This window comes from Cololabis saira, chromosome 3 (assembly GCF_033807715.1).
Source record: "Cololabis saira isolate AMF1-May2022 chromosome 3, fColSai1.1, whole genome shotgun sequence".
Lineage (NCBI taxonomy): Eukaryota > Metazoa > Chordata > Actinopteri > Beloniformes > Belonidae > Cololabis > Cololabis saira.
The window spans coordinates 15,738,822-15,766,658 of record NC_084589.1 but is presented as its reverse complement, the minus strand read 5'-3'; the positions used below and the strand labels follow the sequence as shown (position 1 = coordinate 15,766,658).

The window sequence follows — 27,837 nt, the reverse complement described above, 5'->3', positions numbered from 1 at the left end:
CAGGGAATCTGTATTTTTTTTTTATTGGACGGACGGACGGACGGACGGACGGATGGATGGGCTTGAAGCTGTGACGTGTCCACAGAAATCAAATGCACACAAATAACATTGATCATTGTTTTTTAATAAGCACAATATGAGTTTTTGACTCATGATCGTCATTAATGTCATGGCTCTTGATCTTTTACAAATACAATGCAAAGTAAACATTTGAAAAGAGCAAAATGTTTCCTGGAGTTCCACTACTGCTGACATGCAAAGTTTTTGTATTGATCCTCCATCTCCTCCAAGCCCGAACAGGTAGGCTCGTGTTCATCCTGTTGACACTCTGCTGCTGTTGGCCAGTATTCAATCCAGGTTCTCTCACCAAGTACATATTGATATCTGAGGACAGCAAGGAGACAAATATAGTGGGTGGTGATCTGAGTAGATCGCCAGAGTTTGCTGGAGCACAATAAGGTATGTGAACATGAGATGATTTAAATTTATGATAACTGATAACTAAAATTAAAAACACTAACAGGCTTACGTTTCCTTTTGCTCATCTATGTGTATATCTTTGGATGAGCCCATGATAAGGTATGTTTTGCCCTTCGTCAGACCTAAAGCTGCTCGGCAGTGCTGGTAGCTGAGGAATGTACGTAGTTTACCCTGAGGACCAACGTCAATGCTTCCTGTTAAAAAACACAGAAGATAAAGAGAAAAATATCTTTTAAGGATCAAACACATCAATATCAACCACTGGGTGTACGCACTGGTTTATATTAAAGGGAGAAAAAAGAATGTGTATGAACCCAGATCGTTTTCCTTGTGATGAGAAGTTGGGATTAATGAAAAACAATGCTTTTTACTTACTTACTTTTTTCTGACAGCTTCTTACTTTTATCTGCCTTTTAACAACACACGGCGGATAAAATGTTGCCTGATATTTGCACTAAACACAAAAGGGCTTATATTGTAGCTCTTATTTATCTGATGAGAAATATCATTTCTATCTTGATCTTAGTTGAGGATTGTTGTACAACGTCCCAAGATCACGACAGGTCTTAACCACCATCAAGGGGAATAATATTTACAAGGTTCTTCAGGTCATTAAATTTATATTTATGCTTTTTTTGTGTGTTGTTAAGCAGGAGAAAACTTCTTGATAGACACCTGCACATCTTGGAGTACTTACAAGTTGCCTGACAGTGCAGCCAGAGATGTTATTAATTGTCCAGCAATGATTTTCACATTACATACTATCTAATTATAATAAAAATACCAAACATGACATTCATAATACGAATCAAATAATCATGTTGGTCTTACTGTGTTACTGTTATTACCAGTGTGGATCAACTGCAGTAAATGAGTAAATGAGATAAAAACCCACCTTCTTTGATGACGTCAAGTAATCGCATTGTGTAACTGTCTGTAGATAAGTCCCATTCAGTCTCTTCCACCACAACTTTGTATGCTGTAGAAAGATACAGTAGTTTTCCCTTAGATCCCTCCCTTACACATAATAAAAGATACAATATATTGGGAAGAAACCTAACCTAACACTTGCTTTGATTTCTTACCAAACTCTATTTTGCTGGTCTCGCAAATTATATCTGTGCGGTCATCATTACTAACTTCTTCCTTTTTCTGCATACTGCAGTTTTCTGAAAAAAAACAATCATGATAAAATGGAGTGAGTACTAATGGAGTAACGTTAAAAAGTTTGTATTAGTGTGGGACGCCATCCTAGTCTTCTTCATCTTACCTTCTGCACATGTGCATTCATCATCCCTACAAAGCTGCAATAGTTGTCCACTTCTCCTCTCTGGATGATAGAACTTCACACAAGGTGTTCCTGAAATGGGAAAGCAAGGGATTTGAATTATACATACACACACATATACACATATATTTGCTTACTCAACTGCATCTAAAATCACACATATTCCACGTAATGTAGTTTCAGTCCACTTTTCTATACAGTAAGACACTGAAGTGAACTGACAAGAGGTACATAAAGTTTCCTTGTGCTTTAGAGACATACGGTCATAGTAGTCATAGACAGACACTGCTGCTGGCTGTAAAACGCCGACTTTCATGGTCTGATGGATTCTAAAACTGATCAGCTCGGGCCGTGTGTGAGAAACCTTTAGAGAGATGAAGAACAAATATCAGATAAACAAGCACAAACAAAAAGTAAGGAGGAAAAACAGATCAACAGAAAGAAGGCTGATAGGTCACCTTGTCCAGGTAGATGATGAGTGAGCCTCTCTCTGACAGAACTGTGTTCACCTCGTACTTTGCAATGATCCGCGCGGGACCTTCTGACAGCTAGACACATGTAAGCATGTGTCATGAGACATATCTTAAAACCATAAAACACATCTGGTTTTCAAATTTTTTATTCATTATTCATTGTTATTCCTTATTCATAATCTCTGGTCATCAAAAATTCTTACTGCTTTCAAGTCTCTGGTGTCAACAGTGAAGCCAGTTAACAAGCCAATATCAATGATTGACATGGTAGCATCACGTTCTTCCTTAAACCTGCACACGGAATTGAAGAAATCATGAAAATGACAACATGTAGGTGAAGAGCACTAAACCAAAAACTCTGGATCAATCTTAAATTTACGATATCATTTTCTATCCTGATCCTAGGAGCTATGTTGTCGGGGGCATTACGCCCCTGGTAGGGTCTCCCATGGCAAAATGGTCCTAGGTGACAGGCCAGACTAAGAGCGGTTCACAAGCTAATCATGGCAAAGAAGAGATCAAGGACCGTTACGTCGCCCGGATAGAGTCACCGGGGCCGCTCCCTGGAGCCAGGCCTGGGGTTGGGGCTCGAAGGCCAGCGCCTGGTGGCCGGGTCTTTGCCCGTGGGACCCGGCCAGGCTCAGCCCAAAACGATGTGGGCCCGCCTTCCTGTAGGCCCACCACCCGCAGGAAGGTCCATGAGAGACTGGTGCAATGTGGGCTGGGTAGCAGTCGTGGTGGGGCCTCGACTACCCACTCCCTGGACCAAAACCCTCGCAGTGGGGACATGGAATGTCACCTCCCTGGGGGGGAAGGAGCCGGAGCTTGTGCGTGAGGTTGAGAGATACCGACTAGAGATAGTCGGGCTCACCTCCACACATAACTTGGGCTCTGGAACCCAGCTCATTGAAAGGGGCTGGAGTCTGGACCCTCCACTACTCTGGAGTTGCCCAGGGTGAGAGGCGGCGGGCTGGTGTGGGCTTGTTTATAGCCCCTCAGCTCAGTCGCCATGTGTTGGAGTTCACCCCGGTGAACAAGAAGGTCGCTTCCCTGCACCTTCGGCCGCATGTCTTGGACACTCAGGTGAAGAGAGGGGCTGAGCTGTCAACTGATCACCACCTGGTGGTGAGTTGGATGTGCTGGAGGAGGCTGGACAGACCGGGCAGACCCAAACGGATTGTGAGGGTCTGTTGGGTCTGGCTGAGCCCTCTGTCAGGGACATCTTCAACTCCCACCTCCGAGAGAACTTTTCTCAGATCCCAGGGGAGGTGGGGGACATTGAGTCAGAGTGGACCATGTTCTCTGCCTCCATTGTCGATGTGGCGGCTCGAAGTTGTGGTCGCAGGGTCTCCGGTGCCTGTCGTGGCGGCAATCCTAGAACCCGATGGTGGACACCGGAAGTAAAGGATGCCGTCAGACTGAAGAAGGAGTCCTACCGGGCTATGTTAGCCTGTGGGACTTTGGTTGACACGCCTCTGCGACATTGCATGGAGGAAGGGGACAGTGCCGCTGGAGGGGCAAACCGGGGTGGTGGTCCCTCTTTTTAAAAAGGGGGACCAGAGAGTGTGTTCCAACTATAAGGGGATCACACTTCTCAGCCTCCCCGGGAAAGTCTACGCCAGGGTACTGGAGAGGAGAATACGGCCGACAGTTGAACCTCGGATTCAGGAGGAACACTGGACCAGCTCTACACCCTCCGCAGGGTGCTCGAGGGTTCATGGGAATTTGCCCAACCAGTCTACATGTGCTTTGTGGATCTGGAGAAGGCATTTGACCGTGTCCCTCGTGCCATTCTGTGGTGGGTGCTCAGTGAGTACGGAGTCCGGGGCCCTCTATTGAGGGCTGTCCGGTCTCTGTATGATCGGAGCAGGAGTCTGGTTCACATTGCCGGCAGTAAGTCAGACTTGTTCCCGGTGCACGTTGGACTCCGGCAGGGCTGCCCTTTGTCACCGGTCCTGTTCATAATTTTTATGGACATGATTTTTTAGGTGTAGCCAGGGGCCGGAGGGGGTCCGGTTTGGGAACCTCAGGATTTCGTCTCTGCTTTTTGCGGATGACGTTGTCCTGTTGGCTTCATCGGACCGGGACCTTCAGCATGTGCTGGGGGGGTTTGAGGCCGAGTGCGACGCAACAGGGATGAGAATCAGCACCTCCGAGACTGAGGCCATGGTTCTCCATCGGGAAAGGGTGGCGTGCCTTCTCCAGGTGGGTGGAGAAGTCCTGCCTCAGGTGGAGGAGTTCAAGTATCTCGGGATCTTGTTCACGAGTGAGGGAACGATGGAGCGTGAGATTGACAGACGGATCGGTGCAGCGTCCGCAGTTATGCGGTCGGTGTACCGGACCGTCGTGGTGAAGAAAGAGCTGAGTCGAAAGGTGAAGCTCTCGATTTACCGGACAATCTACGCACTTACCCTCACCTATGGTCATGAACTTTGGGTAGTGACCGAAAGGACAAGATCATGGATACAAGCGGCAGAGATGAGTTTCCTCCGCAGAGTGGCTGGACGCTCCCTTAGAGATAGGGGGAGGAGTTCGGTCACCCGGGAGGAGCTCGGAGTCGAGCCGCTGCTCCTTCACATTGAGAGTCAGCTGAAGTGGCTTGGGCATCTGTATCAGATCCTCCAGGACGCCTCCCTAGGGAGCTGTTCCAGGCATGTCCCACCGGGAGGAGACCCCGGGGAAGACCCAGGACCTGGTCCTGGGAACGCCTCAGGCTCCCCTCGAAAGAGCTGGAGGAAGTGTCTGGGGTGAAGGAAGTCTGGGCATCTTTGCTGAGACTGCTGCCCCCGCGACCCAGTGACGGATGAAAATGGATGGATGGATGGATGGATGGATGGATGGATGGATGGATGGATGGATGGATGGATGGATGGATGGATGGATGGATGGATGGATGGATGGATGGATGGATCATTTTCTAGAAGCAGTGGTGTAATGCATTGTACTTACAAAACCTCGACAGTAAGCATATAAACCTTCTCGTCTTCATCCAGTTTTTCTGAACAAAACAAAGGTATAGATGTGCATGAGGTTATTTAAACAGAGACGATGAGTAAATTAAGACAGACGGACTAATAGAAAACGAATAGAAAAGGGAACCAAATAGACTCCATCAAATTACCTGCGTCTAGTTGCACTGACACATTAAACTTCTTACAGTCACTTTCCTTTTCACTAGGCAGAGTGTAATACAGCGACACCATCTGTTAGGTAAATAAAGTAGTTGTTTTTTTGTTGTTTTCCACAAATAGAGATCTGTAACTCCATTTATCAACTGTTCTGAAGCAGATGTTGTATGGAAACATCGGGTTTTATTACTTTTTACCTACACTGCATTGAAGGTAAAGGAGTTTGTGCATGACATCACATGTGTTAAAATTTGAAACAAAACTTCAGCAAAAGACAAAGAGTCCCCCCCTGCCCCCCTTATTTCCCCTGTCATGAACTTTCTCAAGTATATATTCTGTATTGTTTACAGATTGATAAAAATGCACTTGGATTCATAGGTTTGAAAACAAATGAACACAAAACTGCTTTCTTACTTTCACTGTTGCTTCTCCTGATCCCGTGGCCCTCACTTTCACGTCCTGGTTTATTTCATTTATCTGTTTGGGTGCAAAACCACGCACGCACAGGAGTAAACAAACAGTAGTACCAAACACGGCGAAGTGCATGTGAGAAGGGGAATATCTCACTTTAGATGTTCTTGTGGCATAGTGGTTGTCTCTATTGAAGTTGTACTGGTCGGGCTTCGATCTGCCTGGCAACAAGATGTCCACATTCAGATTGTATTCCGGTTCTTTAGCATTGGACCAGTACTCTGACACGGCCTGGTACACTATTATTGTAGCCTAGACCGAAAAAAAAAAGTCAGAAACGGGAAATAAGATAAGGTTATGACACCAGATGAACTATAGAAGATGTGAAATTTTACTTAGAGTGGACGTGTGGTCCGGATGAATAGAAGGTATTTGGGTTACCTGAGTTGATCCTCCACCTATACTCTGCTGTTGGTTGAACCACCTCACAACAGGTCGTGCATCTTCAAAGGCCTTTATTGACAGAAGTAGAAAGAAGAATTGAAGTCACAGTGCCTGACTCTGAAATGATGTTTCAGAAAAAAGTTCTGCTGTAGTGTAATATTACTACTGGCCAGTTTTCAAGGTTTACATATGAGTATTAGGATTCTTTATTAGTTTCTTTTTTCTTATGTAGGATAACAAAACAGTAAAGGTTTGGGACTGATTGTTGAGCAGTAGAGGCTGTTTTTTAGAATTTACACAAAATGGTAAAATAAGAGTCGTAAACATTTATAAATGCTTTTATGTCCGCTGGAGATTAATTCAAATTTCATCATAGAATAGATAGTCGTGGATGAGTTAAAGCAGCACAATGTAACTTTCAGCTTTTGTTGAGTTTGGCGGCTCCTTTGGACAAAAGCGGTAGTGCTTTACCAGTAGTGTGGCAGGGTTCCTACCATCCACCTCAAAGTTACATAGTGCCAGTGAAGGCGATACAGACCCCTCAGACCATGACAGAGGTTCATTAAACCTGTTGTAAATTGATGTACCATCACAATGACTCTGGAAATATTATATTAAGGTGGAAAAGTTACATAGTGCTGCTTTAAATTGATGTAAAAAAAAAAAAAAAAGGATCCTTCAAGGGATTTGAGTCCTTTCAGATCCTTGAAATTATTTGGGAAACATAAAGACAGCCTGACTTTTGTTGTCAAAAATATCAACAGTTAGGTGTCTATGGAGCTAGAACAGTCTCATAATTCGCAAATGCACCACCGTTTCACAAATGCACAGGACAATTCACACGTGCGTGTAACGTGCGAGACTCCCCTGACGTGACTTGATCCACAAATACGTTTTTTTAACACAGAAGGATCTGCAACCAATCAGATGTCTTCCTTTGTTTCAGCCAATCATAAGAGCGCTTTTCTAAGCGAACGGCGCTAACGCAGTTCAAACAGCTGTATCCGCCCCTTTAATCTGATGTATCCGAAGTCAAAAACAGTTTTTCTAAGCTGACCTAATAAACCTGATTCTGATTCTGATTCTGATTGGTTTACGAGTAAGTTGTGTTTTATCCACTGCTCTGCGTCCCCCACGTGGGGTGCGCTCTTATGATTGGCTGGAACAAAGGAAGACATCTGATTGGTTGCAGATCCTTCTGTGTTAAAAAAAACGTATTTGTGGATCGAATCACGTCAGGGGAGTCTCAAAAGTCACGCAAATCCAGCGCAGCTCACAGACAAAAAAAGTTTGTAAATCAGGTTATATTTGTGTGTGCATCAAAAATACATTTGTATATCTTGTCCTACGCACGTGTGAATTGTTCTGTGCATTTGTGAAACTTGTCCTGTGCATTTGTGAAGCGGTGTGTGCATTTGCAAATCGGTGTGTGCATTTGTGAAACGCTGTGTGCATTTGTGAAACTTCTCCTGTGCATTTGCGAAACGGTGTGTGCATTTGTGAAACTTGTCCTGTGCATTTGTGAAACGGTGTGTGTATTTGCGAATTATGAGACTGTTCTAGCTCCATAGGTGTCACATTCTTCTTATTTTTATATAACACATCTCAATGTGTGGAAAAACATAGTTTGCATCCATCAAATATGACAATACATAAGGAGTACACAAGCACAATTATAAGGATTGAAGGCAATCATGTAGAAACAGTGACTATGAATCTGCTCTGGCTCTGTGGACCCAGATGTTCCGGTGGATTCATGTGAGTCTGAGGTGAGTCTGCAAACCTCTGGATAAGAGGGTTGAAGACTGACTCCTGCAGCTAAGTTAATATCACGACCCCACTACAGTAAGTGTTCTGACTTTGGTCTTTCAGAGAGGTGACATGGACGTGGTTCGCCAAGAAATCTACCACTATTAGATTTAAATTTACTTTACAGATCCCACAGCTTTTCTGATGTGAGTCCGATCTGACAGCATAGGATGTGGTCCCTCTGCTTGTAAAACACACACCTGGGTGGAAAATACCCACCTTGGACTTGACCAAAGCCAGGAGCGCATACGCTGTGGCTTCCTGTGTGAACATGTGTTTTCCAGGCACGGGCCAGTGGGCTAAATCTGGAAGATACAGACAGATTGGTTCTTTTAATGAGGTTCATGATATTTAATCCCATAGGAATGTATATTCTCAAATACATAAGACAAGATCATTGACAAGATAATTTATTAGATTTGTGTGATATTTTTGTATGTGTATCTAAAATGTATCTAAATAAGTGTAAAATATAAACATTGAATTTATATGTAATTTACGTTGTTTTTTTTTTTTTTAGAGTGTTAATATCTTATTTGATGGTACCTGTCGAGGCAAATTTGTAGAGGATCTCCCGGTTCAGTTTCTCTTCATTGGCCAGGGCGTATGATGTCATGGCAACTGCATAAGGGTTGGTTAGGAAGGGCAGGCGTTTTTCCAGGTAGCCAACCGCTTTATCAATACTGCCTGGCAAACTCTGTATAGGTGGGAAAGGAAAAAGAAAAGGATGGTAAGAGCTTTAATGGTAAATTGAATGACAGTGGCAATTAAAAACAAAACATTTTCTCTTCTTTGAATTGTGAGCAACACTCTGCCTTTCTTAACTGCTGATGACAGAAGAAACACAAACCGGAATGGTTCAGTGTAATATATCTACAAACAGTTTTTTTTAGAGCTTTTATCCTTTACCCAGACATTCTACACACATATATGCTTGTAAAAACAGAGTGACTACTACAAATCAAGTAAATGAGGAATTAAAGGAAGAAGTATGATACTCACATTAATGCTCGCTGCACATATTGTGCGTGACTCTTGCATGGCAATAAGGCAGAAGGCGGTCATGGAGGCATCTCCGTCTCTGCCCCCAACATCACCCTACATTTGCACACACACACACACACACACACATATATCAGTGTGGCAGTTGTCATTAAAACATAAAAAAATCAAACACACATCATTTATTTGAAGCAGATCATCATCCTTGTGCAGTGTTTGTGAATGATTTTGCACTCACCGTCATCTCCGCATGGATAACTCTTCCAACCTCCTTAAACAAGCCATCAGGCTGCTGAGCGTTGAGGATCAGAAACTTGACACCGTCACAGATATGTGCCTGTTGCACTGCTATCAGAGTGTGGGCTATGGAAAACACCTTGACAACATAAGCTGTCAGCCTTGTGGCGGGAAAGAAAATAAGAAAAGTTATTTGCTAAGAGTTTGCATGAAGATACACCAGTAAATACAATATGCACAAAACAAAACAGTTAGTGTGAATCCACAAATGTTTGGGTGTCTCACCAGGTACTACTTGCATCTCCAGCCCAGACAGCAAAAGAGCCATCTGGTTTGCGAAAAGCCAGCTCGTTGTTGTAACCTGGATAAATAAAAACAACCCACAGCTTTGTTGGAAAATGCCATTTCTTTGCTCTCTTTCTACCCACTCAAAATCATCCAGAGGAGTTCTTTAAATCGAGGTCAAAAGAGGTATGTTTTCCTCCGTTTGGACTTACCAGTCTTAATATGCTGGAGCGCTTCACGACGTTTCTGAAAGCCCACAGCCTCCCACTGGTTAGTTTTGTCCAAATATGTGGTTGCAATGACAGGTAGGGTCATGGTGATCATGTTCTGCTCTCCACAGCCCCAGGGCTGGAGGATCAGTGTACCCATTGATTTCCCACTAATGGCATTCTCCACCAGTCCAGATACTTGTTCTCGCCCTGCACACACACACACACACACACACACACACACACACACACACACACACACACACACACACACACACACACACACACACACACACACACACACACACACACACACACGGACACACACACACACACAAAGAATGTTAGAGATCGTTAGGAAGGCCACTATACAAGCATACAAAGGTCATTGTACGGAAGGTGGATACCAATAACTCGCTTCTCACCTGTTACAGATACCTGAGTGGTAAAAGGTGCATTTGGAAGCATATCTTTCTTGGGAATTTTACTATTCAGAATTTCTACTTGTTCACCATCTAAGGGGAAAACAATTTGAGAAATTACATGGTAATTGAAACAAACATCTAATTAGTTAAAACTACAGGATGCTAATACTTACTATTGCCCTTACTAGTTGGATTAAGTGTTACAATCTGAACAGTTTTATCCAGCACACCTTCAGGCTAGAAAAAGAAAAGTTAGGACAACTATTATACAAAGAAATCAAATGATCATTATCCAGTATGGCAGAGAGTTTCATCTGAATTATCAACTCTATATTTTTAGTTTCTTTTTTTCCATTTGAAAGTGATAAAAGGCTATTTATTCTATCATAGCTACACCTTAGGGCTCTATAACATGAGGAAACATGACAAAAACCTTTTCAAATCCTTTCTCATGACACTGGCAACTGAGCTCTTTTGCATGCTATTACTAACACTGGTCCTTTTAGGTGCTTTCGTTTCTTGACTGCAGTCCACCACTCTTAACTGGACACATGAAGAAAAGGCTGCTAAAGGCTTGATAGCTGGTTGTGGTAGGAGTGAAAAACAAGCCATGAGTTTGACATAAGTGTCAGTAGACCTGCAAAATCAATGGTTTAACACTATTCAGCTGCACTTGAATAACTCACCTTTGAGAGGCAAAATCCTCTGATCTAACAAATCAAAGACCTTAGTGTGTTTTCTTGACAGTGCATGTGGTGTAAAACGGGCTCTAACATCAACTCATGAATACCAATCCAATGGTTAAACTCAGATGGCCTCATCATTCTCTGGGAATGTGACAAGAACTGTAAGACATTCCAGGATATTTGATATGTTATGGTTTTGATAGTTCCTGTTTTATTTTGAAGCACGTGTCTTTGTGTTTGAGTTAGTCTTGACTTTCCTGTTTTCCCATCTGCCCCGATTTTCTGCACCTGTGTCTTGTTAACCCTTGTGTATATCTGGTCTTGTCTTTCCCCTTGCTCCCTGCTGGTCCGTACTGTTTCCTCCCTCCGTGTTTTCATTTCAGGTTCTTGTAGTTTTTTATTCATGTTTAAGCTCTTGTTTTTGGAATCCTCCTACGCAGCGCTTTTCTTTGATTTAAGTACAATAAATCACTGTTTTTGGGAACTCCTGGTCTCCTGCATCTGGGTCCTACTCCACCATTTCCTAACACCATCTACAGAGAGGCTATGCATTCTCATTGGTGCTAGTCCAACTTTGACTCAGTCCGTTAAGCTTTTGTCCCATGCCATTCACATTTCCTGTGTCTTTTTTCACTTTCAATACAGGCCACCAGTTCACAAAAAAACATCCCATAGGAAACATTTTTGTTAAGTCAAATCTAATCTAATCAGGATGACAACCTGAAGGTTTTCACTAAGCGGACACAGGAGAGGAATTTTTTAAATATCTTTGGACGACAAGGTGACGCAGCTCGAGACTGTGCACTGACACTCCCCTTCATGAGATAGATTTGCTCAGCGTCTGCATTACTCACCACCACCTTTAGCATCTTCATAACTCCATCAGTGAGGGATGAGTCTTTAACAGCCCCTTTGACTTCAATCCTGCGCAGTCCCTCCTTCATGGGAATAACGATGAGGGATACAGCTCGCGTACTCTTGGGCCCGACTTTGACCACCTGTCTGTACCTGCCACGTTTGGAAGCTGCACTGCATACATCCTCTTCCTCGGTCAGATCCACACGAACCTTGAAGACGAGACAGTGATGGAGAAAGAAACTATAAGTGCAGTTTATCAAGTATAAATCACATTAAAACAATTTCAAGAAGCATAATAATCACTTTTAGATGATTATTGCAATTTCTAAAATCTGTTTGAGCATGAGAATGCTCAACTACAGAGCACGTATATCACGCCATGTTCCAAGCCAGTGCGTCCATCCATCCATCCATCGTCCGCCGCTTATCCGTTCCTGGGTGGCGGGGGCAGCAGCCTCAGCAGAGATGCCCAGACTTCCCTCACCCCAGACACTTCCTCCAGCTCCTCCGAGGGGAGTCCGAGGCGTTCCCAGGCCAGCCGAGAAACATAGTCTCTCCAGCGTGTCCTGGGTCTTCCCCGGGGTCTCCTCCCGGTGGGACATGCCTGGAACACCTCCCTAGGGAGGCGTCCAGGAGGCATCCGATACAGATGCCCAAGCCACCTCAGCTGACTCCTCTCAATGTGAAGGAGTAGCGGCTCGACTCCGAGGTCCTCCCGGGTGACCGAACTCCTCACCCTATCTCTAAGGGAGCGTCCAGCCACCCTGCGGAGGAAACTCATCTCTGCCGCTTGTATCCATGATCTTGTCCTTTCGGTCACTACCCAAAGTTCATGACCATAGGTGAGGGTAGGTGCGTAGATTGACCGGTAAATCGAGGACTTCGCCTTTCGACTCAGCTCTTTCTTCACCACGACGGTCCGGTACATCGACCGCATAACTGCGGACGCTGCTGTTGGGCCTCGCCCATATGCTCATGTGAACTCTGAACTTATAAATGTATGAACATTTGGTGAATGTGTATATTCAACTTTGAAACTGCTCAGCCGAAAATCGGCTGTAATGTGCCTCCAAAAATGGCCGCCTTGCCATGAACTCCAACCCCCAGCATGCCTTGCGTGGGGGGGGCGGCGCCTACAAGTGGCGCGCATCCAATCGCAAACGACGCACCGATGACGTCACCGCAGCCCGCGGACGACTCAAATCCCTCGGTTGCTCCTTTTTCTCCCTCTTCTCCCTTCATCAACCCAGTGGGTCAGTTCGTCCATCTTTGGCTCCGGGCCAAAGGGACCACGACCTTCCCCCCCCAAAGGGGGGGGTAAGAGGAGAGATCTGCGGCGTGCTCCAGCCGGTCCGGCCGGAGGATCAGCGAGGATCCACGGCGCGGACCGCGGCGCTGCATCCCTCTCTCCCTTTTTCTCTCTTCTCTCCAACTTCCATCGGTGAACAGCTGGATCTTTTGGCTCCGGGCCAAGATCCCATCTCCTTTTCTCCCCCCGGCTAGTGGGAGGCGGAGGGCCCGCATCGGATCGGGCCGGCCCGTTGGACCTGCGGTCCACGGAGCCGCGATCCCCGGAGGATTCCTCCGGCTCCCACTAAACTCTGTCCTGTTTAAGTTTTGCAGATCCGAGCTCACAACGCCCACGCGCCATCAGATTGGGACACCGCTGCGACTGAACGCTCCGACTGAAGCCCCCTTCCCCGCTCCGAGCCCCTGTCTGCTGATCGCGCAGGAATCGGAACGGTTTCCTGGACGGACGGACGGCCGGCGTCTCGCCCGGTTGTGAGCTTTCCCGGGGCCCGGACGGCCGCGCGTCGGCGACCGGCGAGCAGGGAAGCACGGCAAGGAATGACCGGTCCCCCGCCGCGCCTAGGAATGCGTGAGAGCCTCCGTTGATCCGGAAGCACGGCCCGGCACGAGGCGGCCCCGCCGCTGTCTAATCCATTTCAGGGGAAGGGACGGAACGCGAGAGACTGACTGGGAAACCCCCCAGCAGGACCGCGACCGCAGTCGACAAAGCCCGCAGGCACCCGCTCCGGATCCCGAGGAGACGTGAGGTCGTGAGCCCCGGTGATCAGTAGGACTTAAGAGCGGTTCAGAACTGAGTGTGAAGTCGTGATCCCTAGTTATCAGTAACTCGGAGCGTTTCAGAGCTAAATCTGTGTTCCAAACTGAGATTACTGCATAAGCCATCATCATTGTTATCATTATCGTGTCTGATTATTTGGTAGGTGTTGTTTTTCTGCCGTAGGCACGTTTAAATGCTGCGTTTGCCATCCGGTCCGATTACACGTGGCGAGGGCGCGTCCATCTTTAAATACCACAGAGTCCTGAGGTCTTTAAACACCGCAGCCATCTTTGTGCAGCCACAATGTTTTAAACCGTAGATGTTCGTTGATATCATCTTTATTATTGCTTTGATTTCTTTTTCATTCCATGCATTTAACTTTCATTCATTTTTATTTATTGTTGTTTTTCTTAATCAATGGTTTTATAATGATGTAGTGTGCCATCAGGATTTATTTGGGTATTTATTTACATCTGCTTTGATACCCGTATGTAAATAAATTCTGATTGATTTTTAATGAGTTGTTTGTGTGTTGTTTCATACAAATTTTGGTCACAAACTGATTGTTTGAGCAGAGCCAGTGTTCGAATCTCACCCTTCAATTATATTATACTATACTTAAACCTTAATCATCTGAGACTGATTTTCTGCTGTTAAGTTATAATTTTTCCCTGGATTAAGGCCCCGGGGTGGTGCCCCATACGAGAATTATTATCATTTTGATAATTCAATTTGATAAATAGTCGACTTTATTAATCATTACTAATTATTAATAAAATTATTAATAGCCTTCGATGACTGATCAGCTTAGCTACCTGTGTGGCACAACACTGCACCGATCCGTCTGTCAATCTCCCGCTCCATCGTTCCCTCACTCGTGAACAAGACCGCGAGATACTTGAACTCCTCCACCTGAGGCAGGACTTCTCCACCCACCCGGAGAAGGCACGCCACCCTTTCCCGATGGAGAACCAAGGCCTCGGTCTTGGGGGTGCTGATTCTCATCCCTGCCGCATCGCACTCGGCCGCAAACCGCCCCAGCACATGCTGAAGGTCCCGGTCTGATGAAGCCAACAGGACAACATCATCCGCAAAAAGCAGAGACGAAATCCTGTGGGTCCCAAACCGGATCCCCTCCGGCCCCTGGCTGCACCTAGAAATCCTGTCCATAAAAATTATGAACAGGACCGGTGACAAAGGGCAGCCCTGCCGGAGTCCAACATGCACTGGGAACAAGTCTGACTTACTGCCGGCAATGCGAACCAGATCATACGGAGACCGGACAGCCCTCAATAGAGGGCCCCGGACTCCATACTCACCGAGCCCCCCACAGAATGGCACGAGGGACACGGTCAAATGCCTTCTCCAGATCCACAAAGCACATGTAGACTGGTTGGTCAAATTCCCATGAACCCTCGAGCACCCTGCGGAGGGTGTAGAGCTGGTCCAGTGTTCCGCGACCGGGACGAAAACCGCATTGTTCCTCCTGAATCCGAGGTTCAACTATCGGCCGTATTCTCCTCTCCAGTACCCTGGCGTAGACTTTCCCGGGGAGGCTGAGAAGTGTGATCCCCCTATAGTTGGAACACACTCTCCGGTCCCCCTTTTTAAATAGAGGGACCACCAGCCCGGTTTGCCACTCCACTTCCTCTTCCCCTTCCTCCATGCGATGTCACAGAGGCGTGTCAACCAAGACAGCCCTACGACATCCAGAGACTTGAGGTACTCAGGGCGAATCTCATCCACCCCCGGTGCTCTGCAAATGAGGAGCTTATGAACCACCTCAGTGACCTCGGCTTGGGTGATGGATGAGCACGCCCCAGAGTCCCCACTCTCTACTTCCTCAGTGGAAGGCATGTCAGTCGGGTTGAGGAGATCCTCGAAGTATTCCTTCCACAGTCCGACGATGTCCCCTGTCGAGGTCAACAGCTCCCCACCCACACCATAAATGGTGCCGGCAGAGTACTGCTTCCCCGAACTCCTCCCAGACCCGGGTTTTTGCCTCCAGGACCGCCCGAGCCGCGGCTCGCTTGGCCTGCCGGTACCCATCTACTGCGTCAGGAGTCCCACAGGCTAACATAGCCCGGTAGGACTCCTTCTTCAGTCTGACGGCATCCTGTACTTCCGGTGTCCACCACCGGGTTCTAGGATTGCCGCCACGACAGGCACCAGAGACCTTGCGACCACAACTTCGAGCCGCTGCGTCGACAATGGAGGCAGAGAACATGGTCCACTCGGACTCAATGTTCCCCGCCTCCCCCGGGATCTGAGAGAAGCTCTCCCGGAGGTGGGAGTTGAAGATGTCCCTGACAGAGGGCTCAGCCAGACGTTCCCAACAGACCCTCACAATCCGTTTGGGTCTGCCCGGTCTGTCCAACCTCCTCCTCCGCCAGCGCATCCAATTCACCACCAGGTGGTTATCAGTTGACAGCTCAGTCCCTCTCTTCACCCGAGTGTCCAAGACATGCGGCCGAAGGTCAGATGACGGGTTCGGATCGGGGAGGCCGTTCCTCCCAATCACGCCTCTCCAGGTATCACTGTCATTGCCCACGTGAGCGTTGAAGTCCCCCAGTAGAACAATTCCCCAGTTGGAGCACAATCCAGTACCCCTCCCCGGGACTCCAAGAAGGCCGGGTACTCTGCACTGCTGTTCGGCCCGTAGGTACAAAACAACAGTTTTCCCGACCCGACGGCGCAGGGAAGCGACCCTCTCGTTCACCGGGGTGAACTTCAACACATGGCGACTGAGCTGAGGGGCTATAACCAAGCCCACACCAGCCCGTCGCCTCTCACCCTGGGCAACTCCAGAGTAGTGGAGGGTCCAGCCCCTTTCAAGGAGCTGGGTTCCAGAGCCCAAGCTATGTGTGGAGGTGAGCCCGACTATCTCTAGCCGGTATCTCTCAACCTCACGCACAAGCTCCGGCTCCTTCCCCCCCAGCAAGGTGACATTCCATGTCCCCACTGTGAGGGTTTTAGTCCAGGGATTGGGTCGTCGAGGCACCCCGCCACGACTGATACCCAGATCACATGGCACCAGCTTGTCATGGACCTTCCTGCGGGTGGTGGGCCTACGGGAAGGCGGGCCCACGTTGCCGTTTCGGGCTGAGCCCGGCCGGGTCCCAAGCCAGTGCGTAAAGATCAGAATTTCTTTATGTTACTCTGTAGGTTTTAGTAAAATAAGTTTGACTTACAGTGATAGTTTCAAGGTTGTAGTTGTGAAGGACTGCTTTAATTTCCAGCTGCTCTCCACGGACGGCAGAATAAGGCAACCTGAGATCAATGAAGAAATCCTTCCGGACAATTACCTCCAGAGGCTTGCTAACACAAATTCCTTAAATATGAGATACAGGAAAACAAAACAAAAAAAGTCATACAATTCTTTTTTTTTTTTTTTTTCTTTCTTATATTTTTTTTTTTTTTTTTTACCTTGTCTGCACACATATTATTGATTGATACCATGACGGTAGAAACCAAAAGTGTGCATTATTACTATATTTAATATATATACATATATATACGCACACATATGCGTACACATACATAAATATACACATACAAACCCAGTGTTTTTTTTTTTTTTTGTTTTTTTTTTTTGGGGGGGGGGGGTGACGACATCCACTGCCAATCCAGGAAGCAGGCGGTCATACAATTCTTAAAGACAGGAACGAGGAATAACAAAACCAAAAAATGAACTCAGCAATTCCTCACCATGAGTTCTAGAGAGACTGATTCCAGTGAACTGCCAGGTTGTGATTGAGTCTTGCAAAGGAAAATTTTTCTCCCATGATGTGATCTCGCTGAAAAAGAGTAAGGCATAAAGTGTTTGAGGAGCAGCTTTAGATTTTAAAGTCTTACTGTTTGAAATGTGCCTTCTTTGTTTTTTTTTCTCAAATGTGCACAAAGTTTCATTTACCAGTTGGGGTCTTTTCGGTCGCAGGGAGGCAGGGTGACGTCTGACCACAGCCAGCTTTCAGGGAACTGGGTTCGAGAATTGATTTCATTGCTGTCCATGTAACTGTGATCAGACTCGCCTAAAAAGTAATTAAATATGGTATTATTACTTATTTTTATTGCAACCAATATGCGTTTGAACAGTCTCCAGCCCTCATTTCTGAGTCATACTTCGAGCCAGTTGGAGGTTTTCGTCTTTCTTCTCTCTTATCTGGGTTTTCATCTCCTTGCAGCAGTGTAGGAAGGCCTCCGCACATTTTTTTCCATCTACAATGTACTCGCTGCGCTGTTCACAGGTGTAGGAAACCGGGATATCCTTCATGCCATCCAAACAACATTCACGTTCCAGTTCGTCTGTATAGTTACTCACTGGAAAGGAAGGGGATGATTAAAGTAGAATGAGTAAAATGAATTATAGTAATATCACAAGAGAAACTGAGTTTCCAGTTAGATGGAGGGAAAAACGGTGATAATCAGCAGGTCTTTGGTTATTGAGTGGCTCAGCCAGCATAGCCTCTTACCTAATGTGGTTCTGACATCCATTATGGTTGTACCTCGTTTTGACCTGGGAGGCGGCTGCTCACATTTCAGTTCTGAAAAGGATACACAGATCACGTCTTTAAAACCAGTGAATTTATTTTTATCTAGAGTTGCAAAACAATTATGGTACAGGCCAACCAAATGTTAAAGAGCCCTAAAAGATAAGAGATCAAATCCAGGATCAAGGAGCCAATATGAAAATGGAAAGTAACAAGGCCAAAACAGAGACCATGTTAATTTACTTCATCCTTGAGCTGTTGGTGCAATTAGACTGTTATATAGACAACAGAAATATAACATCATCATAACATTGTCACCTTGTCTGTAAGGAGTTCCTAAAGCTGTGCTGGTCTCAAATATGAGCCCAGCATCCTTGAAAACACTCATACTGTTCTTCCCTCCACCAGGTGTGCAGCCTGTGTCGTATCGCTCCACGATGTCCCACACCTGCAGGGTGGAATAACAAACAGGTAGAGCTTTTGGTTACAGTTTTTCAGTCAAACTGACTCATTTATTTAGAGTTGTGTGAAAAGGGACTATATTTTAGGTGATAAGTCACTAAAAAATTATCTAGTCATGAAACTGAGTAAATACAAACCCAGTTGAACGATAACACGACTTGTACTCACCAGCCACGTTTTATTATCTATTTAACAAAACCTGACAAAAATGTAGAAGCAGTGTGTGTAAAATTAATTATAATTCAAGATATTGTAAAACCACCAGCATTATATACTCTATAAGGCAGCATCGGTCCCTAGCATCATTGTGGATGAATGTCGGCCCCTTGTCTTTACGGTTCATTGAGATTTTTGGACATTCTTTAAAGGGGACCTATTATGAAAAACACGTTTTTTCTTGCTTTAACATATATAAAGTGGTCTCCCCTCACCCTGCCAACTCAGAGAAGGAGGAAAGCAACCAAATTCTGCAGTGTCTGTACACCCCGCCCGAATGAGCCATCCAGTGTCATGTGACTTCTACGAGCCGTTCAGATTCTCCTCTCGTCATTACGTAACGACGGGAGTGATTTCCAGAGGTCGGCCTCCGCTGATGAAACTACGCCCACAACTAACTCCGCCGGCCGAAGCTTCCGCCATTGTTTTAAAGCGTATAAGTGTATCGTGTGGCTGTTTCAACAAGGAGGGACAGTAAAAATTAGGTTTTGCATCGACACTTACCCTCATAAAAGGATCAGTACTAACAGTACGGACCCGGCAACTGCACACGAGTTAGAGGTAAGTGACGTTAATTTTTTTATGTTATTTATATTTGTCTACAAGTATGATCTTTGCATGGGCTAAGTATTTAGCTTAGCTCCGGTGTTACCCGTTAGGTAACACGAGCGTCCGACTATCGCGTCGAGCTCGTGGCATCGGACCCTCTCTGTCCACACTGAAACCGTTAAACTCGCGGCCAGTTAGGACAGTCCAATACAAAAAAATAAAGCAATGGAATTGATTTTGTCGCTGACGCTCGCATCGCATGGGACACTGTTTAATAGTGTACGCAGCCGGCTGCTCTTCAGCCCGGAGAGGCTTTGTGCCCTCCCCTGCTACACATGATTCAGGCAGCCAATCAGCGCAGAGCCTCATTATCATAGCCTCCCCTCCCCTCAGAATCACTCATAGAGAAGGAGGTTAGAAGTGGTAATAATCAAGATATGGCCCAGAGGCTGAATTTCTAATTAACGTAGAAAAAACAATCAAAAGCTTGTTTTTAAGACATTCAAGGCCTGTTTAAAATAGACATTAAATGCCATAATAGGTCCCCTTTAATGTACATCTCATTAAAAGTGCAGATGTACATTTGATAGAGATCACTAACTTACCTTTTTCTGTGTGAGGCGGTGCTTGTTGTTCAGGACATAGACTCCTTTGTCAACGGCCACTAGTCCCACTGAGGAAAGTGGATTTCCTGTGACTCTAAGACCAAACATCCCACGAGGCTCATAAAATGCATCGCCTCTCGTTGGTTCCAGTGTCAGCTGCATTTGAAGTAAAGGTTAGTAATGTCACGGATGTGAATAATATCTCTGCACCTGGACTGCTACTATATTGTAATGTGTCTCACCGTGCCCATGCATGTATCTTTGACATCCACCCAAACAGAGTCTGAAACCACTTCATTAGAAGTTGGGTGATAGTAGGCTATGATGCGGAATGATGGCAGCATCTCTTTGGTGATGGGAACTATCAGGGAAATTAGTACTTGGCCTTGTGTTTTGTATCGTCCAAATTTCACCAGCTGACCTCTACTCGAGATCTAGGGACACAGATCTGCACATTGTTAATTACCAAATATAAACACATGTAATGGCAGAGGCCACAGAGGACAATAAACATAGTTATGTGTATGAATGCTCGCACGGGTGCTCTCACCAGATACGTGATGTCTTTGGGTGTATTTGGCTGCTTGTTGAGGTTGAGGTATATTTTCAGGTTGTCTCCTAATTTCAGCTCAGCTGTATCCACACCTGCAAATGTGAAGCGAAGTTGTAAAATTTTGTTAATCCTTCAATAATGTGAATTGACTGCTGCCACCACAGTAGGTGCTTCTCTGTCTTTTCAGGACGTCACTTACCGATGTGAATGTAACTATTGCTGACTGTTGTGTACGGGACAGCTTCCATAGTGGCTTTTGCTTGTCTATTAACTAAAATCCTAGAATCCTCTGTTTTTGCCTGCAACAAAATGCATACATTTGTAAATGTACACAATAAAATTACTACTTAATACTTAATTAATTAATTATTAAATTATAATTATTTTTTTCTGCTTTATACCTGTTCAAAGAGTACCCCTTACCCCCTTGCCTTTTTTTATTAGCCAGCATATAAATGCTCATTAATGGTCATCTTATGTTCTTATGTTCATCAACAAGGCCCCGGTCCCCCCTCTCCCCTGTCTACCACGGACTGCCCCCCCATCCCACTCTACGTTACGTTCACGTAAAGACTCCAATCCTGACCTTATGCGTTACATTAACGCACATCCTAAGTCACTTTTGCACAGACTCATATCCGGCACTTTGAAAACCTCATGTTGTACATTTTTGCTTGTACTTTTCCTCTTATATATTTGCTCTTGTATTGTATTGCACCAATCACCACAACAAATTCCTTGTGTGTGTTTAACAAACTTTGCTATAAACCTTAGCTTACAGTGATTGGCAGTCTGGTCTGCAGTGCTGCTGTATTGATGGTGAGTCTTGCCATGCCGTTGGCTGCAGTGAAGCCCCTCACATTACCAGGTTCAACCACCACTGGAATACCTTCTGCTGGACTCTCATCAGGATTAAGGACTTCAACCTGCCATTAATGAAAAATTAGTAGACTTCACCCACCAATCTCCTTGAACCCAATGAATGGATGGATTTAAAACACAGGGATGCAGGGGGAGACTAAAATCAAAGTTAAAATATAGCTTAAAATATAGCTATATAGCTATACATAGACATAGATATGTCAATCCATATATATATATATATATATATATATATATATATATATATATATATATATATATATATATATATATATATAGCAATGGAAATATGACATGGTACTTTACCGCCACATCAAATGACATTCCTGGTTTGAAATATTTGGGCGTTCTTTTGAAAGAGATGCTGTAGGGCGATGTGACGATTTGAATCCCTCTCAGCTCTGCCTCCACCATCTCACTACCTGTAACAGAAACACAAGTACATGTACTCTGAGTACCTTCAGTAGAACAGGACAGCACGTGCTCTTTCTCCATGCAAAAGCTAGAATGGTATTTGTTCTTTTTACTTCATATTTTCATCATTTTTTATCCCCAGCAACTCTGATATCGGTCTTGATCCATTTGGAACATTAAATAACTGTTATTGAAACAAGATCTGTGGCACTGAACAGGCACCAGTATGTGTTCTGTTTTCCTCACCACTCTCTGTCAACACACTGACAGACACATAAATTGATTTCCCCACAAGCTGGTTGATGTCTGGGTGGGTCCGTATGATCTGGTCCCTCTTCAGTGTGACTGTTCCCTTTCCACTCTGGACCTTATGTTACATGATAAAGATACGTCAGTCTAAGTTCATGAGAACATCATGAATGTTGACTATATTCAAACAAGAAAAATTAAAATAATGCCCATGCTTACCGACACTCTTGTAAGAGAGTGTGGGAGGCCCCTCTTCACATCTTTGTCCATGATACCAAATACGACATAGGCAGTGCCTTCCACTTCTTTTCCAAACAGATACCTGCAATAGGAAGAGACAAACATGTTTAAGTCCCACAATGAACTGAAAATATCAAATTAAGATGTGATGGCAGCAAAAACATATCCAAACCCAAAACTGTTGTCCACTGCACTTACGCAACTTCGATGTTAATGTTAAGTTCTTCACTGTCCACATAGTAGAAGGAGCTCATAGGAATCAGTTTCACCTCAAAACTAGGAAGCACTGGGAAATTAGACATTTTGGTTTAGTTGTTTGTGTTCATTTGTTAAACAAAAAGCTAAATGTGGTACAAGTTAGGATCAGAACCTCAGTAAGAGAGTTACCGTATTCTTTGACTTCGAATTCTGCTGAGAAACTCTCCTGCGGGTTGCTGTGGAACTTTGCCACCAACTTCCACAGTCCAGGACTAGAAAAACACACATAAAGCATTTTACATATTAATGTGAAAATTCTAATTTTTCACTGGAGTAGTGTTACCAATATTTGTTACCAATGTTTTTGGTTGAATTTTACAGGGTTTTATTCTGCCATGATTAAATTACTTCTTCTCTTTCTGTTCATCATTTTTAACCCGTCTTTGGAATAAATCTTCTCACTCTTTTGACCTGGCCTCTGAAATCTGTACCCTGGTCCTTTGTCCAAATGCAACACTAGTAGAGAGCAGTATATGCATAAATATGTTTGTAGTGTCATTGACACTTTAAAGGCTGTTTTTGAAAGCACATACAATATACTGCCTTTGCAGTAAAATGTATGCCACCTTAGGGCAGCACAAGGTAACTTTGTTATTTTGTGTCATTTTTAGCTAAAATGGCCCTCCAATGGGCATGGACATGAAATCACTTTCAACGCCACTGTCAGGGATTAATTGTTTGCTCTATTATTTAATCATTCTCTCGTTTGCTTCTAGAGTCTCTTCATTGCCTCTATTTTGGCCTAAACCCTTGACAGGTAGCCAGTCTATCACAGGGCCATATATAAAGACAAATATCTATGGAGGTTTTATAGGAGTCGAAACATAAAGCCCATCCTCGCTCCTTTTTGATTGGTTTGGTATGTTCTTTACCAGTGGAAATGGCTTCAAATGGAACTGGTATGAGACCCAATTCGTGAGAAATTTGACTTACTGAATGGGTTTGGCCAACCAGACTGGTTCCAGCGTCTGTAGCTTTGCTTAAAGCTGACCTATGGCTTGTGGTTATCCACGGTAAAAAGGGTTAAAACTGAACTTTTAAGCAACCTAAAAAGAGCAAAATAGAAAAAGGACTACAAAAAGCAGAGAAAAGTACTCACCTTACAATGTCACTGAGTTGGTAGTGTCCAGAGTAAATACCTGAGTTGAGCGAGACTAGATCAAGTGGTAGGATAATGTCCTGAGGTGTCTGAAAATGTATAATATTTAACAGATTTAAACAATGAGCCATGCATTTTTACCCCCATAAGCTTTCACCTAGCTGAAATATTTTTCTGTCTTCACCTTAAAACTCATCCTACCCTGGAGCCCCTGGTACAGGGGGTAAATGTCATATAAGAACGGAATTTGAAATGAGAAAAGCCTGAAATCAGGCCGGCCAAAAGGGTTTAAAGATAGACATATTTGAATACTAAATCGAACAATGACACATTTCTCACAGAGTATAAGCTTTTTTTGTCAGGTTTGTGGTTGTTTTGACCTGTAATTCACAATATTAATTACAATTCTTGGCCTTTAAAGAATAAAAAACAATACCACAATCTCAATGGAAACAGAAGTATCAGCAATGGCTTGAGCATCTCTTTCCACAGGCTTCATCCCTGGCGTCAGTGCAAAGATCCTGTAATGAACTGAAAAAGGGAGAAAAGAGTTTACTTCATTTAAGGATAGTTAGGTATCGCTATTGAGTTTACACTCATTTAACTGTTGAATGGCCATAAAGATTAATATAGGTAAAAGTGAGAAGGAATGTTAGTGAATTAACTTTAACAAGGACAGATGTAATGCATTGTAGCTTTGAAGGATCATAGCGTTCACCTTTGCTGTTGGGGGTGTAGAGCGTCTTGTCTGTCTGTATAAAGATGTAACCAGACTGGAAAGACACCAAGACTGTTTTCTCCAGTACTCGGCCAGGGAACTCAGCTTGCAAGTACACATACTGCTTCATGTTGGGATCCTTACTGAAGTCTGCAGCCGAGATCTGAAACCAGCATGAAGAGGTACATGCAGTGTTCGGAGTAGATTAACATTAAGAAGATTTTAAATATTTTTGAGGTCATAATATCAATACAGCAACGAGAAATTTATTATATTTACGGTAATTTCTCCGAAGCCCTGGAAGTGTTCGGCACTAGTAAGGGTCACTGTTTTCGATGCCAGGATTTTTGCTTTTGTTGGGTGGTTTTTCACAAAGATGTTGACATTAATGTTTCCTCCGGAGCAGTCTTGACACTCCACGAAGATGTTTTCAGCTGTTCCCACCCGCAATAAATTGGGGGCAGACAATACTTTCCTGCAAAGGAGATTACAAAGTTTATAATGTCATTTTGGCAAACAAAAAGGAAAAAGAAAACAACAAAATCTGGCACTGTAATCAAGTTGTGATCAAGCAATTTTCTTTATGTCCACTTTAAGCAGGATAGCATACAGCACTCATATAAGCTATAACCCCAACATGTCCTTTTAGTTTATTTGTGTCTTTGAACCCTTTGGAGAATCCTCAACTGCAGACTGAGATCTTCATTCTTACTGCCTGTTTGTTTATGTGTGCTGGGAGGGGGGAGGGGGGCAGGGCATTAATACGTTTTATGTTTGTATTTGTTTTATGTAAAGCACTTTGTGCTGCATTCTATGCATGAAAGGTGCTTTATAAATAAAGTTTTATTTGATTTACCTAAAGATATTTGCTAAGTTGACAGTTTTAAACTGTTCTCTGGACTTTATATTCAATCAGTGATCCATTGTTTATTTTGATTAAGATCCAGCACTGGATCAATAAAGCTTTCATCATGACTGTGGACTAATTTTGCTGCACCTTGTGAAATGCATCCACACGCAAATACAAAGTGAAATTCTGGCCAACTTGTTGGCATCACTTGAAAAAAGCCATTACCTTGACTTATGGGACACAAAATGCACAGTGAACACCAGCTCCTCATCTTTTCAACTAAACGCTTGGTTAAACCAACAGTAGTTGTACAATAGGATTAGTCATGTTTATTATATATATCCTATATTGCCCTCTCGTCCATATTATATCTTGTTTCAGTAGCTTATTTCACATCAGTATGCCCTGGTCCTTAAACGATTGATGCAGACCATGTTAATCCCTGCAACGTTCAGGCTGGCACGGCATTCTGGGGTTCATGGGATTCTTTAGCCTGACCCTGATACAAACAGTGACAGCATTTAAAACCTAACGTACTGGGGCACCTGTTGGTGCAGCTGGTAGTGCAGCCGTCTCACAGCAAGAAGGTCCTGGGTTCAATTCCCGCCGGGGACGCTGTTGGTGCTGAAGTGCGTGTTAAGTTCCCCCATGACTTCAGCGCCCACCTCACAAAAATTACCCTCACAAAAACATGCACACAGTCCTGGGCTATAGATGCCCCCTCTGGCCTGCCGGGGCGCCAGATGGAGTGGGGAGGATCCGGCCGGAATAAGGTGATCCTTCCACGTGCTACGTCCAGCCAGAGAAGCCCCACCCTGTCTGGTGAAAAGAAGCGGCCTGCTCACTCCTCAGGTTAAGGAGGAGACCTGAGCTCAGTGCAGGGCCCTCCCGGGGTTGGTAGAGGGAGCAATGTCCAGGAGGAGGAGCACAGGGTGATTAAAATGGGAAAAAAATCGTGGATCATTTTTTATTTTTTTTGTTTAAACCTAACATACTAACTATACTATTGCAGATATTATGTGGAGCACTTGGAGCTGTGTCCTCTGAGTTCCAGCAGATCCCAGAAAAGACATCAGAGATCTCGCTCCAGAAGAGCAAAGGAACAGCAACAAATACTGCAAAGAACTCAAACTCCCAGGCCTCTGGTAGAGGACCTGAGCTTGAAGAAGGGCAACTGACCACAGAAGAATGGGCGAGGGAAGGCAGGAGTTGTGTGTAGAGTAGCTGTGTAGAGATTCAGTACTTACAGGTCAGATTGATCAGCAAGAACAATCAGGGAGGCCAGAGAGGCCAGAGAGGCCAGCAGCAGCAGGAGAGTCCTCCTCATCCTCGGACCCGATTCCAAACTGCTGTCAGTGTACCAAGACTCTTCAGTATCCTCCTTTTATACGTGAACCTCTCTCTTTATGTAACCCCCACCACCCACCCCCGCCCTGCCGCCCGAGTCCAACTTCACTTCACTGCCATCGCATTTACCCTCAAACTGTATTGATACAGATATGTAGACAAAAACACATTTGCTCAACATTTCCAAGCAGCCCTTGGGAAATTGTGCACCCTAGATAAATGTTATCTGTCATTACAGGGAAAGATCAAACAGCAGAAAAATCAATAGCTTGTTTTCATGTCTTGCTAAGTAATAGGTGACTACAAAAACTTAATACATACACATATATAAATACATGTATACCTATAAAAAATGGTTCCACTTTTTTGCCCCTTCAAATGATTGGTCAGCCTTTCCTGAATCTGTAACCTTGCGCACGCGCAGAACGTACGCTCCAGTCGACGTCAGTTTGGTGCGTTCGGGTGTATTTTTTTTTGACCGACTCGGGCAGACGGGAGCCGACTTTCAGTCTGACAGCTTTTTTTGCCGATGGACGGCCGTCTGGGTTGTGTGTCCTGTAAAAGACACTGCTGAGCAGGATTCAAACCGGGAGCCTTAACTTGACCAAAAAAAACATGACGGGCAACATGACGATAAGAACTCACCTGAGTCTGACAGAACGGATCAGCCAGCATAGACCCAGCATGAAGAAACACCATTACTCTGTTTGAGTACTTCTCTGTGAGGCGTCGAAGATGAAGGAGGAGTCTCGCCTCTGGGGAATGGCCTAGCTTTTGGCGGACCCAAAAGCTAGGTACCAGCAGAAAATTGAGACGTCATCGGCACTGACAATCACCCTCTTCACAGTTTTTTGGATTTATGTTCCTGTTTAATTTTGAAACCCCATGTCCTTGTGTTTAAGTTCTGTCTTGACTTCCTTTGTTTCCATCTGCCCTGATCGTGTGCACCTGTGTCTCGTCAAGTCCTTGAAATCATGACCCACAAGTCCTCAGTAGTATTTACAGTAACTGGGGAGGAAAGTCAGATCAAGCCTGCTGCAACCGGTGGAGCTTACTATTTGAGTACATGAGATGGAGCAGTGTTTCCCAACCCTGGTCCTTG

At 44.7% G+C, this 27,837-nt stretch overlaps 1 protein-coding gene across 1 annotated transcript; it reads right to left on the bottom strand.

The window, feature by feature from the left end:
* Positions 1–93: 93 nt before the first annotated feature.
* LOC133426047 (complement C3-like) lies at positions 94–26,732 on the bottom strand. The gene is made up of 43 exons (XM_061716350.1): positions 26,636–26,732; positions 24,818–25,013; positions 24,539–24,701; positions 24,257–24,351; positions 23,821–23,909; positions 22,851–22,933; positions 22,662–22,749; positions 22,443–22,545; positions 22,221–22,341; positions 21,867–21,982; positions 21,458–21,604; positions 20,878–20,977; positions 20,676–20,770; positions 20,368–20,559; positions 20,126–20,281; positions 18,612–18,741; positions 18,276–18,347; positions 17,926–18,123; positions 17,717–17,834; positions 17,512–17,600; positions 16,995–17,134; positions 11,732–11,944; positions 10,365–10,428; positions 10,192–10,281; positions 9,770–9,976; positions 9,558–9,633; positions 9,274–9,433; positions 9,036–9,131; positions 8,580–8,730; positions 8,253–8,338; positions 6,222–6,293; positions 5,937–6,092; positions 5,784–5,846; positions 5,363–5,444; positions 5,191–5,239; positions 2,445–2,532; positions 2,227–2,316; positions 2,030–2,132; positions 1,751–1,840; positions 1,566–1,649; positions 1,376–1,459; positions 530–674; positions 94–384 (listed from the first exon to the last, which is right to left on the bottom strand). Exons 1-43 carry the CDS (start codon positions 26,713–26,715, stop codon positions 243–245), a joined length of 4,962 nt encoding a protein of 1,653 aa, XP_061572334.1. The 5' UTR covers positions 26,716–26,732; the 3' UTR covers positions 94–242.
* Between the last annotated feature and the right edge of the window lie 1,105 nt (positions 26,733–27,837).

Coding starts and splice junctions, on each gene's coding strand:
- LOC133426047 (XM_061716350.1), bottom strand. CDS start 26,715: ATGAGGAGGACTCTCCTGCTGCTGCTGGCCTCTCTGGCCTCTCTGGCC. Junction 11,945..16,994: donor ACAACCTTGAAACTATCACT/GTAAGTCAAACT, acceptor CTCGTCTTCAAG/GTTCGTGTGGATCTGACCGA. Junction 2,533..5,190: donor ATGCTTACTGTCGAGGTTTT/GTAAGTACAATG, acceptor TTCCGTGTGCAG/GTTTAAGGAAGAACGTGATG.